Below are 14706 nucleotides of genomic sequence, written 5' to 3' on the forward strand. Positions count from 1 at the left end.
GAGCTTTTCCTCTGACCTGGACGATTTTTTTTTTCACGCGCTACCCTAGCCAAGGTCACAAGGAAGCAGTTGAGGTTAGATTTACATCGAAGTTGCACCACCCGAGTGGGGGTCAAGATGAAACAAAACGGGCCCTGCGGGGCTTCTAACCCCCTTCGGCCGCTGACGCTTGCTCAGCTATGTTTCGTAACGTAAGCAAATCACTTTTTTATCAATAAAGTTGTGTGTGTCCCTCTCCAACTCCCCATTACCCTCTACAACCCGTTGCATCATATTTACTTCTTACTGTCCTGTTAGTTTATAACGTCATTGTTTATAAGGGCTATCGAAAATCTCTAGGTAGATAGTGGAAAAAGCACAATTTATGCATTATATATTACGTAGAAGTGAAACTGAGTATTATTTTCATCTTATTGAGCTGAGCGAAGCGAAGCTCTTATACTCGGGTTAGCCGTTTGGTTGTCCGCGAACTCCTCCTAGACCGTTTGGCCGATCTCAACCAAACTTAGCACGCTGATAGAGTATGTCGTGCTGAGTGACAACATAGGTCGAAATAAAAAATCCGATGTACCATCGAGGAATAATCACCGAAAAACGCTTCCTCCTAGACCGTTTGGTCGATCTCAACCAAACTTAGCACGCTGATAGAGTATGTCGTGTTGAGTGACAACATAGGTCGAAATCAAAAATCCGATGTACCATCGAGGAATAATCACCGAAAAACGCTTCCTCCTAGACCGTTCGGCCGATCTCAACCAAACTTAGCACGCTGATAGAGCATGTCGTGCTGAGTGACAACATAGATCGAAATCAAAAATCCGATGTACCATCGAGGAATAATCACCGAAAAACGCTTCCTCCTAGACCGCTTGGTCGATCTCAACCAAACTTAGCACGCTGATAGAGTATGTCGTGTTGAGTGACAACATAGGTCGAAATCAAAAATCCGATGTACCATCGAGGAATAATCACCGAAAAACGCTTCCTGATTACGTAGTTTAAGCTCGCTCAGCTCATTTCATTGCAATCGGGTATATCCATTGCATTCCTAGTTTTAATGAAAAGTTTTATGAACATTTAAAAAAAATAAAAAAAAAACTTTCCTTGAGCCGGGTTCGAACCCACGCCAAAAACTATTTTCATTACTAGCACGCTCGGCTACGAAAGCCGACAGCATTTGGCGTTTGCTTTGTGCTATATCTATGCTACGTGGCGAGAAACGGATAATTGCAACCAATCAGAACCGTGTATTTAGTTCCTATGGCTAGGGTCGAGCGTGATTACAATATATGAGAGCTAGAAAATTGAAAACATATTATTTTACCATAGAACTTAAAATGAAACTAACACATACACCAACGTCTTCTTCGTTCTTAATGTATTACGTTAAATGAAGCAGCAGCATTTTACTTTTACTTACTGTCTTAAAAAGAAATACAAGAGAAATTTAAAAAAAATATATATATCTATCTTCATCCTTAAAGTAATAAATACGGACTTTGAAATAATAAATTATTTTGTTTATAAATATAACACTACTTAAAATTATACAATTTATAAATATTTTTAACTTTTTAACAGATGGTGAACTAACAAAAGACATATTAAAATCAGAATCTCGATCTTATTCGTAAAGCAATAATAACTCAATACAGATTCTGATCAAAGAGAATATTTCAGGTTAAAACATCTAATATAGTGGTTTAATGCTTAATAATTTTAATTAAATAAAAGTTCTCTCACCTGTCCACTGACTTGGAACAAACATTGTTCCACTTGTTTTTCAAATCCATCATCATCTGCTTGAGATGTGATTCATCAGTCTTTGGCGCCTTCTCTTTCAAAGTTTTGCCCATCTTCATTGTAGAGTCGTAAGTAGGCTGTTTGGCACCAAGCTGTCGCTGGAATTCCTTGTGCTTGTTCAACTGCAACTTTATTTTCTCTGGATCGTTACCCACTTGCGCCGCCAAGTCGTCCAGTGTCTTCTCGGTTTCGTTCAACCAGTTCATGAGTCCCGACCATGAGTCATGGAACTCCTTGGCTTCTTTGTAGCCATGATCCAGCGCGCGAGTCCGTTCGGCGGATTTCGACACTACACGTTCCCACCTGTGTTGAACACTGATCAACAAGTTTTTGATAAGAATCACGTCTTGTTTCTGACTAAAGTACTTCAGATGCGTTCCTTTCTTATCTAAGTTCAGCATCACTTCACGGTGCACACCGACGTCCTTCTGGAATGCTTTGTGTTCCTCAATCTGTTCGAGAATTGTCTCCATCACACGCGACACAGGTTTGAGGTTACTTAATATTTTTTCCGCGTTCGTCAACCAGTTCACAAATGCTTGTAACGCATCGTGGAATTCGTTCGCCTCCTTCAATGCAATCTCGAGTTTTATCTTTTTGTCGTTCGCGCGGGCAGTCACATTGTCCCAACGTTGTTTCAAAGTCCGTAAATTATGTTGCAGATTTGTAGCTGCACCAGGACTTGATTTCTTTAGATACTCTTGTCCTTGTTGTAGCACTGTTTCCACTTTAGGTCTATTCTGTTCTAATTCGTTGTACGTGTCCTAAAATAGGAAAGATAAAAATTTACTTTATATATATTTAATTTTTAAAATATACATGCAACAAAATAATTCATAGTGTTTTTTTAAGGATACTGTTATAGTGGTAGGAGTACAGACAAAACAAAAACATACTTTCAGCTTCTAATGCTGCGAAAATATTAAAAAGAATTAGTATTATTTCGAAAATTATTAATTTGAATGTATACAAAATAAATTATCACTTTGCATATTTAAGTCAGAATACATATACAGGCTGCTTCAAAACAACAGATTTCTGCACCCAGGTTGGTCTATACTTTTTGTCTTATCTTGGTGTCAGGAATCACCTTCCAAACGTTGTCGGTGTTGTTTTGAAACATTCTGTATGTTATGTGAAGACTTTTTCATACTAATGTGTAACTTTATAAGTATATACTCATGAACAAAAACAAATTGTAAATGTGTATTGTTATGAGCATAATCATTGAATATTAACCCACAATTATGAGGAAAATGTTGACGGTTCAACTAGCGAAGACTGAAATCCCACTTTTTCTCTGTTTGTCGATGGTTCTATAAAAGGAAATAGAGTTCAAAATCTTTAAGTTTTACGTCCCACAGTTATTCCGGCTAGGCTAAAGGAGACTGTGATGATGAGAAATGAATTAAATGGTGGATTGAAGAAAGTGGGAGAAAACGGGAGAACCCCGGGAAAACCCACGGTGTTTGTCCACCACGAAGTTCAGTTGGCGCGAACTGGGATCGAGCCAAGGACCCCATGCACTAGAGATGAACGCTCTCCACTGAGCTACCGTGCTCCATGAAATTGGAGTCCCCGTCATTCTAGCATGCATTGCTTTTATATTATTTAAAAAACATATGTCGAATATTTAATCTGATTAAAAAATACAGAATAATTGATTAATCAATCGTTAAGCGTTAAATTCAGTGTCACTGATTCAAAGGAACAAGAATGTCTCGTGTCAGACACTTGGTACTACTGCTATCTTTCATTTAAGATTTTTCCCCCTACAAAACCATTTTGTTTAGCTTCTATCTGCGAGAATTCAACGGAATTATTTTCTTTTAAAACAACCTTATACGAATTAAACAAGTACGCCACAAATCAAAACTCAACGTCAAAACGTACATTATCAAATTTTAAATTCAAATCAACAAATTTTAATCATTACTACTACCACCACTACTACTACTACTACTACTAAATAGTCCTAGTTACTTAAATGATTGAATGAATATTACGGTACACATATTTATTTCTTCTGGTTACTTTGCCTTTACCTGAAAATATGAGAGAATGCATACATACTAGTTAAACACGTTTTAAAAAAATATATATTAAATTCTTTTTACGTAATTTCATTTATGATCATTTACAAAAAAATAAAATCTATAAAAGTAGTTCCTATTAATAGAAAACTGTCTTTTCTTTTCACCCTTCCAGTGACACATGACGCGTTCCTTGGAAGCGTATTTTCTAATCTTATTTATTTATTTTAAATTTTAACCATCTGATGAAACCTAGAGAGATTAGGAAATGTATTGCGTTTTGTTGTTTTTCATATATTGAATCACGATGGTAATAATGATTGCAATGTTTCTCATGATGGTAATAATGATCCTTACAAGATGACTTACTTCATTTTTACTTAATTCTTATGCATGTACAGATAAAACAAACTACAATCCACATACCATAAATCTTTCTAGTTGTTCTGACGCCGTTTCCGGCAATCCACCAACAGGTTTGGACGCTGCTATTACGCTATCTACATCGTTCAACCAGACAAGCAGATCCTGCATCTCGGTGTTAAAGGCCTGGGCTTCTCGTAAAGCATCCTCCAGTTCTTGTTGTCGATCGGCTGCTTTCTGAAGAAGGTCTCGCCACTGTTTATTTAACTGATTTAGTTTTTCTTGCGTCGCTGAGGCATTTGGCGAACCCTTTTCAGACTCTATGATCTGTCTGCCTGCATCATTTAGAGTATCTACGCTCGTCTGATGGGCTTGGATGTCATTTACAAGTACCTACAACAGAGTCAAAAAGTCATTAAATCTATATATTTATAACAACACAAAGCAACATTATCTACTTTCGGTAAGCAAAACCAAGTAGGATTATGTTATCTTAACGGCAATACTAATTAAGACTTCTAACATTTTCTGTTGTCTTTAACCAAGAAGTTTACTCTTAACACACTGACTGCCATGTGAGCCATATGTGATTTACACTAAACTATTCCGTGAGCCATATATGGCTCACGCGTTGACTTTTGTTTAGCACTTATCTGAGGCTCTACGTAAAGGATTATGTTTTCTTTTTCAATACGATGTTTTGGGTCAAGTGTGTGACTATGTTGCATGCCCTTTAGCTTTTCGAATTATACATCCATATCCACGAAAAATATGGGAAAATGTTAACTTGCTGGAGATACGAAAATGCAACTTGTTTGGGCATATTCAAATAATACGTATCTAGAGACCTCAATATTCAATATTCCAAGTTAAAAAAAAAAAAAAATCTGGCTCCTGGCGGGAAAAAAATGCGTGATCCACATGTCTTTCACGGGGCCTCAGGGTAAGAAATTTACGTCTAGGCCCTGTGACCCATACGTGGCTCATATGAAAAACAAAAAAATTGACACTTTTTAATAATAATATATTTTTGCACACCATTAAAATATATTTATTTTACTATTTTAATGATATGCAACAATGTATTATTAATAAAAAAAAAAAGTGTAAATTTCTTTTATGTAAGCCACATATGGCTCTCAGAGCCTAGACGTAAATTTGTTTCTCTGAGGCCCCGTGAGACATTTTTTCCCCACCAGAAGCCAGATTTGGTTCAAAATAAAATAAAATAAAATAAAATAAAATAAAATAACTTGGAATATTGAAGGCCATAAGGCAAACAGACGTTGGCGCCATGGTTTATCCTCAAAAATGACCCTGGGCAGTCGAAGTGTTAACTTATTATTTATATTTCTGAGTACTAATTTCTTGAATTTTCCTACCCCATCTGGATTCATATTTTATTTATCTATTCTTACCATCTTAGTTTTTTTCTTTAGAAAAAAAGGGGGGTGAGAAAGATGTACCAACAAAAAGGACCACATGGTGTCTATGAACGTTCCAATTAATTCTAGCAATTTGTGGGTCTGAATTTTGTTAACTCGGGTGTTCTAAAAAAAATGGCACCCAGGAACTACAGAATACTAGTCTATAAATCAAAATAAAACAAAAAATATATATGATTGTATACCTTTCGGGTCCTCATTTATAGAGACAAATTGCACTATGTAGCAACATCACAGAGAAAGAACCATAGCCCAGATCTACCAATCCATCAAATAGTTACATCAATTCTTTCCGGATAGCACTTAAAATGGATATACGTTGACACTAGCACTACTTATTAGTATAAAAATCGATGTGACTGCTTAATGGATTAGTAGAGCGATGCTAATGGTTCCAAGTTAAACTACAATGTTGCCACATAGTGACATTTTTGATTCCCCATAGCAGCTGATGGAGGCCCCAGAGGATATATCACTATATAGCATTTTCGCTTTATTTTGACCTGTAATATAGCGCTCTGTTATCCGCGAGCACCATTTTTAGAACACTACATACATACATACATACATATATATATATCGTTTAACATCAACGGTTATGCCCTTTAGACTAAGGAAGACACGTGATAAAGGCAAGTGAATGATAATGGTAGAATTGATGGAATGACGACGTGGAAGGAAATCTACTGATACGATGTTGTCCACCATATACTTGGCCGGGAATCGAACAAGGAACTCCACGCATCAAGAGGTAAGTGCTCAACCACTGAGCCACCGTGTCCCCGTCCCATATAAATCAATGGTATAAAAGATAAAAGATTATTTCTGTACTAATCACCGTTAAAGGAATCCGTACATACCTTTAGTTTCGCTAACTCTACTTCCAGAACTTGTGGATCACCAGCTACCGGCTTGAGTTCATCAAGAGTTCCATTGGTACGAGTTATCCAGACCATGAGTTCACCCAAAGCATGCTGGAATTGACCAAGTCTCAATAAAGCATTTTCCAGTTGTCGCTGCCTTTCGACCATTCCTCGCAGCAGTTCATCCCATCGTCGGTTAACAGCAGCTAAAGGTTCCTTGATAGCTTGGGCTTGGTCAGCTGAAGTGCGTTCCGTTAATTCTTGCGCTTGTCTGCAATAATTGAAATTATTATTAATGATTAAAAATAATTAAAGAAACACAGAAAATTATATGTCTTTGTTGAATTGTTTCTCCTACCACTTTTCCCTGAACAAACTGGGAGATTATTATTCATTTCAAATAGAACTAGTTAATAAATATGAATCTAAAAAAGGCTTCATTTAGTGGCTTGAAAGACTTGGAAATTTTCCGAGAATGTAAATTGGAAAGATTACTAAAGCGGTACCAGTGATTAGTTACGAAATGAGAAATTCCTTTCAATAAGCGGGTTCAACTCTACAAAGAGATTCTTAGAGATATATCGAAAACGAAATAGTATAAAAAGTTCACCATATACTTTTCCAAACTGCTTGTAAAATCGACAAAAGTGGATTAAAATCTTGTGGTAATTTTATCCAACAACACTTTCGAAACAGACAGAACAATTCCGAGTACAGTTTCTTGCAATATATAGAGGAAGTTATTTTAATACGCTAAAGAAACAGTCCTAAACACTATCCCACCATAATAAAGTTATGCTGGAGATTATTAAGTGTTTATTCACCTACATATAGGCTGTAAACAAATTATATATGTATGACCATCTTTCTTTACAGCTATTCACTGTTGTTATATAATCCAGAGTCTTTCAGTTACACATTCAGGAAACTTTTTCATGCCTCTAGCTCCAAAGGAAGCTTCATTTCGGTCCATGTTAATTAACTTTCCTTTGTTTTATTTTATGAAAAGAATCAATTAGGCCTAGTACTAATGTACATTGATTTTTTAATTTTATATTAACGTATTTTGTGCAGTATAATTCAAGACTTTGTCGAAAAAATTATAGATATTAGTAAGCAGTAAAATTGTAAATAAGTATTTATGAATATTAAAAGTGCATATTATTTATATACAGAAAAATGATCCTTCTTAGACTTTCTGCCCAACACATATAAAAAGTATATTCTTAATAATGTTGCCTTGTAGGAGATAGTGGATTTTAAATTTGTCACAGTTCAAGATAAAATGAAATTAAATGTCCTATTTTACGATATGTATGCTACCAAAAGGTGAATAGTGACAGAATAACTGGAGGAATGATAAAAGTGGAAGGAAACGGGAGAATTCCTAGAAAATTCAGTCCACCATAAACTTATATGGTGTGGGACCTAACCAGGGATCCCTCACACCAGAGGAAAGAACCCCACCACAGAGTAATCATGCTCTCTGAAGGGTAAATGAACTCGCTATCGAAAGCTACTTATGAAATGAAATCTTTTAAGTTTTACGTCCCATGGTTATGCCAGCTAGGCTAAAGGAGATGGTGATAATGAGAAATGAATGAAATGGTGGAAGGAAACGGGAAAACCCCGAGAAAACCCTCGCACACGGTGTTTGTCCAGCACAAAATTCACTTGGCGCGAGCTGGGATCGAACCAAAGACTCCATGCACCAGAGGTGAACGCTCTACCACTGAGCCAACGCGGCTCTAGCTACTTATGAAGTAACGAAAGAAAATTTTCCGACTATTCGTTACAACAACAATAATAATATAATATCGAAATTATTTTCACAATTTAAGTTCCAGAGATTTAGAAGTGACTGCAGATTTACTATTTCCCTCTAAGAACCTCTATTACTTTAAACTGCAAAGTATAGAACGCATGACAGACTTTCAGAAGTAAAACGTACCGCCACTGGGAAAAAATGGGTACTCCCTTTAATGTGTTCTTATTAAGACCTTTGAAACGAACACATTATAGTAAGTACAATATATATTTGTTTTTTCGCACAACATACTTTTCTGTACAATATTAAGAAAGTATGACTTTTTTTTCAAAGTCATCTTATCTACGAGGTGCACATTCAATTTAAGTTACTTTATTTTTGTTTATATTTACAGTCTTGTTTGCCAATTATTTTTTTATAAAACTTAATTTGGTGAAACTAAAATTTATTACGAAGAAGAAAGAATATAAGTAGTTTTAGTGGAATGAATGAGAGAAATATATTTCGTGTGTTAATTTATACGCTAATTAGGGTATCTAATTTCGTGTGTTAATTAGGATATGGCTAATAATAAATGTATAAAAATATACAATAATATACAGATTATTTATCATGTTCCTTTTGTTACAACTTAACTACGTTAGAGGTAATTTCAATATTTTGTACTGAAATTTATTATTACTGCACAAAAGCTTCCAACCCTGAATTAGTCGCATTGATTATCGTAAGATAAAATGATTTTTTTTGTTACATTTCAACAACGAAAATTAAAAATTACTGTTTAGGAGTCAATTCAAAATTTAAATCTGCGCCTTTTCTTTCAAAATAATTGTGAAACAAAAACGCAATATTAAAATTATTAGGGAAATAATGGAGATCTAAAAACAGGAAGTACTATGAATTAGAAGGTAAGTTTATAGGAATGAAATTGATCTAGATCATCTGACGATGCCATAAAGTTACATTCTACTTCATAGTACTTGCATTTATTAGGCACTACATTTTGAATATAGGAAATACTATGAAGTACGATATAACTTTATGGCATCATAATATATCTAGACACTTGTTATTTTACGATATTATAACGTTATATTCCATTTTATAGTACTTCCTATATTTAGAATGCAGCGTCTTAAACATGGAAAGTACCAGAATGTAACTTTTTGATGCTGTGACAAAGTTACACTTGTACTTCATAGTACTTATTAAATTTAGGCATTATGTTCTAAACATAGGAAGTACTATGAAGTAAAATGTAATTTTATGGCACCGTAATATAACTAGATCATGTTAATGTCATAAAGTTACGTTCTATTTTATAGTACTTCCTATATTTATGACGTAATGCTCTAAATATAGGAAGTACTATGATGCACAGTGTAATTTTAAAAATATCTAGATCATGGTACAATGCATAGACTTCTGATCGCCCAAATTGAATTAGGCGCAGATTTGACCGTATCAGTCGTTCAATCTCTAATTTGATGGTCAAAAGCTTTCCTTTAAGATGAGGTCCAGGAAGCAGCTGGTAGTTTCGTAAACTCAAGAAGCCCAGAAGATTAGAAACGTGTTGCTAGAAATATAGGGTAGAGTAAAATACTACCCTTTCCTTCTGTAAGTACTATATTTAATCTTAAATGATCTAGATACATTTCTCATCTAGAAGTACCATTTCCTAAACTCTTTAAATTGTATTTCATAGTACTTCCTACATTCTAGGCTACTCGTTCCTCGAATTTTAATATAACTTTGTTTTACATCTATTCCGAAAAGAAATATAGGACGGCAGAAACTTTTATTTTGGATTGACTCTTACGGTGCTCATCAGTTCCCCCTTCATTTTTTTTTTTATTTTTTTCCCAATATATTGTGGAAATAAAAAAAAAATCTAAATTTCTTTTTTTTTTTTAAAAAAAAAAAAAGTCTGATAAGGTGGCAGTTGATAAAATGAAATGGAAGTGTATAGTGTCGGAAATCAAAGTGGCACGATAAGAAAATATTACTAAATTAAATAGTTTGAATTGTTTCAATTTCCCCACGGTAAAAAAAAAAAACTTTAATTCAGTCATGACGTACTAAAATTAAAACTATGAATTAGGCAAGAATGAAGACCATCTGAGAAACAATGAATAGCTAACTAAATAATAAGTTATACCTATGAGAAAATTACGAAGAGAATTGTCTTCCCAATATTTTTTTTAAAAAAAGTCAAAAACTTGTGGTGGAACTGGTGAGACCTTAAAATTTTAGTAAAGAAATACCAAAAGTGATTCTTCCGATGATTTATATAAAAGTACCTACAACATCTAACAGACTTAAATGCTAATTACACATAGATAAGACCAACAAATAAAAACATCCATCAAGGCAGATAAGAAGCATGCGCCGTGTTACTAGTTTTTCTTTTTTTTTTTTTTTACCCATTACAGAAAGGACGTGCACATTTTTGTACTGATTGACAAAACATAACTTTTTTTGACATCTAAAGCGTGAATAATTTAGCTAATATTAACGCCTCATTGCTGAAAAATATTAATTTCAGAAGAAATTTATTTTCATTCTCAGCCATGTTGTGGTTAAATGAAAGTTGATGTTCTATTTACAGGTATTAATACATTGGCACTTCCAAACAAATTGTTTTATATTTACACCTGGAAACCTTTTGTGTCAAAGCAGCGTCCAGAAAAACACTAAAACAGCAAACGTATTTCTAAGTATCTAATCAAATTTGACTTTCAGAATAACGCACAAAAATACACATCTTGTACACAAAATGATCCCTTACGTATTCCTTAAGTTATGCTTTGTTTCTAAGTAATGAGTACAGCTTTAATAGGAAGATAAGCTAGATAACCCGTAACTAAAAGTTTTACTGCATGGCATGCTTCAAGTCAGTACCTAATCTACATTTAAAAAAAAAAAAAATCATTCCTTCATCATCTTAGCACAGCATCCGTCACTATTATATAAATATAAATCATGACTATTCATTTCTTTTTAACACTGTTATTCTAGTATCCAACGTTTATCTGAATAAATTGCATTTCGTCGTCGGATTATAAAACATGCAATGCAAGAAGCTAAATACCGTAAGCATATGCAGTACAGAAAGACAGTTGCTTATTAGCCACTGATTTCATAATAAAAAATAAATAACATGAAAGCAAGAGGGGGTTCTTGCTGGGTTCACACATAGATATATATATATATATTATGTCGTTATGATCACTTGCCTTCTTAGACTCCTGTATTATGGTGAACCAAGTACCGTGATTAATTCCAAGAAAGAAAAGAAACACATAAATAAATATATCAACAGAACAGAGATGTGCAACATTGATGTGACTCACTCAGCTTTCATTTACAAGAAAGAAGAGGTCTGTATTTTCCGTGAAATACTCAAACCAAAGTTAGTCATTACAAAGGATCGGATTCTTAGGGTTTCCTCTACTTTGCTCTTTGCTTAAATTAAAATAATGATGATGATAGTATTTATTTAATAAACTTCCCGTTACATCCTGCAATGCTAATTTTCCTGGAACTACTTACAATCTAAAACAATAACAAAAACGGAAGTAGAAGTAAATCAGGGCATATAGTTAAAGGTATCATCTCGACGTTCGCCTAGTAGAACTGAGGAGAAACACTGAAAGTGTTCAGTCTGGATGGGCAGATACTACATTCGAGCCTGTGACCTCAACATCGCAAAGTAAGACCGCTAACCATTTGCCTACTACGCTCAAAACCACAGGTACAAGTTCTTTGACTCGTGCCCACCCAATCTGACTGAAGTTTTTCAAGGTTTCTCGTTAGTTCCACTAGGCGAATGTTGAGATGATACGTTTGATTTCAATAAGTTTTAATGCCTTGAAAAAGTTTTAGGTATTTAGTTCTTTGTTTGTTTTTTCTTTACTTTCTGTATTTCTATTCGTTATTTCTAATCGACTAGAAAAACAAGAATTTAAGTATAGTCTTGTCATACTAAAATAGATGTAATATAGTGACAACCACTCAGACTCTGCATTTACAACACTTACGCATTTTTTTTTTTCAAGAACAATCTATAACGTAGAAATGACACTAGCAATTAACTTACTTTAGCTTTTATTCTGAACTATTTGCCGTGTTTTGTACAATAACGTATCTGATCCACACAACTCAACAACTATCATTTTTTAAATTATTTAGTCTGCTGTAAATGTTAAAAAAATACACGGTAGATTGAAGTAAATTTAGTATTATTCTGTATTTTTTTAGTATTTCTGTGGATCCTATAATTTCATGGAATAAGCATTATGCAGTCTTTATTTCTTTACATTTTTGTGGAACGCCGAAGTTATTAAAGACTGGATCTATCATTACAATAAAATCTGAACCATACTTTTTTTTCTTTCTTTTTTAACCTGATGGATTCTACTCACAGGAGGATTTGGAATTGTGATCATACGAATAGGAAGAGGCTGAAGCCGTGAAGTTGCGGCTTCTTATTGCTTCTTTCTAACTTCTGCACTTAATTAATCTTTCTACTACAACGTTTAGTTCTAAATTTAAGGTAACTAAGCTATATTAATATGAAATTATATGTAAATTAAATTAAGATAGTTACATCACCAATTCAAAAATCCTAAAAATAGGTTTTAAAAATCCTAAATATCCGATCACTTTAGTAATTATTTAGAAAATAAGGAGTATTTGTTGCATTTATTTCTACACTATCCAGTAATGGAGAAACTCTACGGTTTATTAGCGAACTATTTTACAATTCTGAGATTATCATTATGGGGAATTACTTCAAAAACTGGAAGGGCTGGGTGCTATACTACATATTTTGATTTTGTTTTGTAAAAAGAGAGAGACAAAATACTGGCTTACCTATTCAAAGCTTCTACTTTCACCATATGAGGATCCACTTCGGCTTTAAAGTCTTTCAGTTGTTCTATTTGTTGTTTAACAGCATTGATATCAGATCCAAGATCTCCCATGTTGGAGAATCTTTCTTCAGCGCTGTCGAGGAATTCAAGAAGATTCTAGAGGAAAGAAACCAAATTATTTATGTGAGAATACGAAAGATAATTGAAAATATGTTATGAAATAAGTTATTATTATTATTTCAACTTGTACAGGTATGATCTTACTATTAAAAAAGCCACCAACTCTCTCTGAAAAGGTTTGTATAGTAAACCCATCACTTAACGAATTAATTGTTGTGAAACAGTGCCCGCAAAACCGAAGTCCATTAAATTGCGAATTGTGTTCAGAACAATATTTAAAACAGGATATTACAAATCTTTGAAATCTGAGTTTCACGTCCCACGGTTATGCCGGTTAGGCTAAAGGAGACGGTGATGATGAGTAATGAATGAAATGGTGGAATGAAGAAATTGGGAGGAAACGGGAGAACCCCGAGAAAACCCACGCACACGGTGTTTGTCCACCACAAAGTTCACTTGGCGGGGGCTGGGATCGAACCCGGGATCCCAAGCACCAGAGATGAACGCTCTACCACTGAGCCACCGTGGCCCCCCCAAAGTTTTCATCTTGTAGATCCGCCTCTGTTTATTATGCTATGACAATGGTTCTTTAAGATAAGAAATTAAATTCTAAATCAATTTCTTCATCAAAATGAACGGGCAAATTGAATCAAAGCACAATTTAAAGCTCTAAACAATCTCGAAAACTTTAGTCGGAATGATGGCTCTGTACAGCACAGGGAACATCCAATCATGTGGGGTGAAAAGAACAATTAGCTTTGTATACGAAGAACCACTCAAGATAATCCCACTGAGTAATATACAACTACTTACAGTTATATATTTTCATTAGTTATATATTTTCATTACAAGTTTTTTTTCTTTCTTTTTGCTTTCTTTCTTCAAAATAGTATTGTAATGAACTAAGATACTTAAAAGACAGAAAATTTTCAGTTCAATGAACAGGAAACTCAAAAAATGAAAGCTTACCTGAAGTGTCTCATGGAATTCCATGGCTTTCTCCATAGCATCAATCAAGTTTTCTTCTCTCTTTGCGTAGAGTGCGGTAATATTATCCCATGCATTGTCCAGATCTTCAATATGCTTCTTCACTTCAGGTTTATCTGGTTCTCCACACAAGTTCATCAAATCTTGACCTGTCTGTCTACATTGGTCTACCTCTGGTTTGGTCTACAAATTAAAACAAATTACATTAATCCACGTTCCATTTTCATGAAGACAGAATAATTCTTTAAAAAAATACGGATTAATATGCTACTGAAATTCAGAAAGTGAAGTAAAATATAAAAACTAGTTCTATACTGAGCTGTGTAATTGTCGAACAAATCAGACAATACATATTTTCTTGATTTCTTACAAATTAATTCTCAAAATCTTTACTATTAGAATCAAAATTTGTTGTGTAATACAAATGAAATGGCTTAAGCAAATCACAGA

General features: G+C 34.2%; 1 protein-coding gene across 38 annotated transcripts in view; it reads right to left on the reverse strand.

Annotated features, from left to right (window-relative positions):
- The window catches only part of shot (dystonin-like protein short stop), a 620212-nt gene that overhangs the window by 76229 nt on the left and 529277 nt on the right, over positions 1-14706 (reverse strand). For all 38 annotated transcript variants that reach the window (XM_081739920.1, XM_081739887.1, XM_081739913.1 and 35 more), the window contains 5 exons: positions 14239-14439; positions 13151-13305; positions 6505-6778; positions 4263-4592; positions 1744-2567 (listed from right to left, as the gene is read on the reverse strand). In XM_081739920.1, coding sequence (XP_081596046.1) covers positions 1744-2567; positions 4263-4592; positions 6505-6778; positions 13151-13305; positions 14239-14439 — 1784 coding nt within the window. The remainder of the gene's footprint in view (positions 1-1743; positions 2568-4262; positions 4593-6504; positions 6779-13150; positions 13306-14238; positions 14440-14706) is intronic.

The sequence above is a fragment of the Thermobia domestica genome, chromosome 2 (assembly GCF_964235325.1).
Source record: "Thermobia domestica chromosome 2, izTheDome1.hap1.1, whole genome shotgun sequence".
Lineage (NCBI taxonomy): Eukaryota > Metazoa > Arthropoda > Insecta > Zygentoma > Lepismatidae > Thermobia > Thermobia domestica.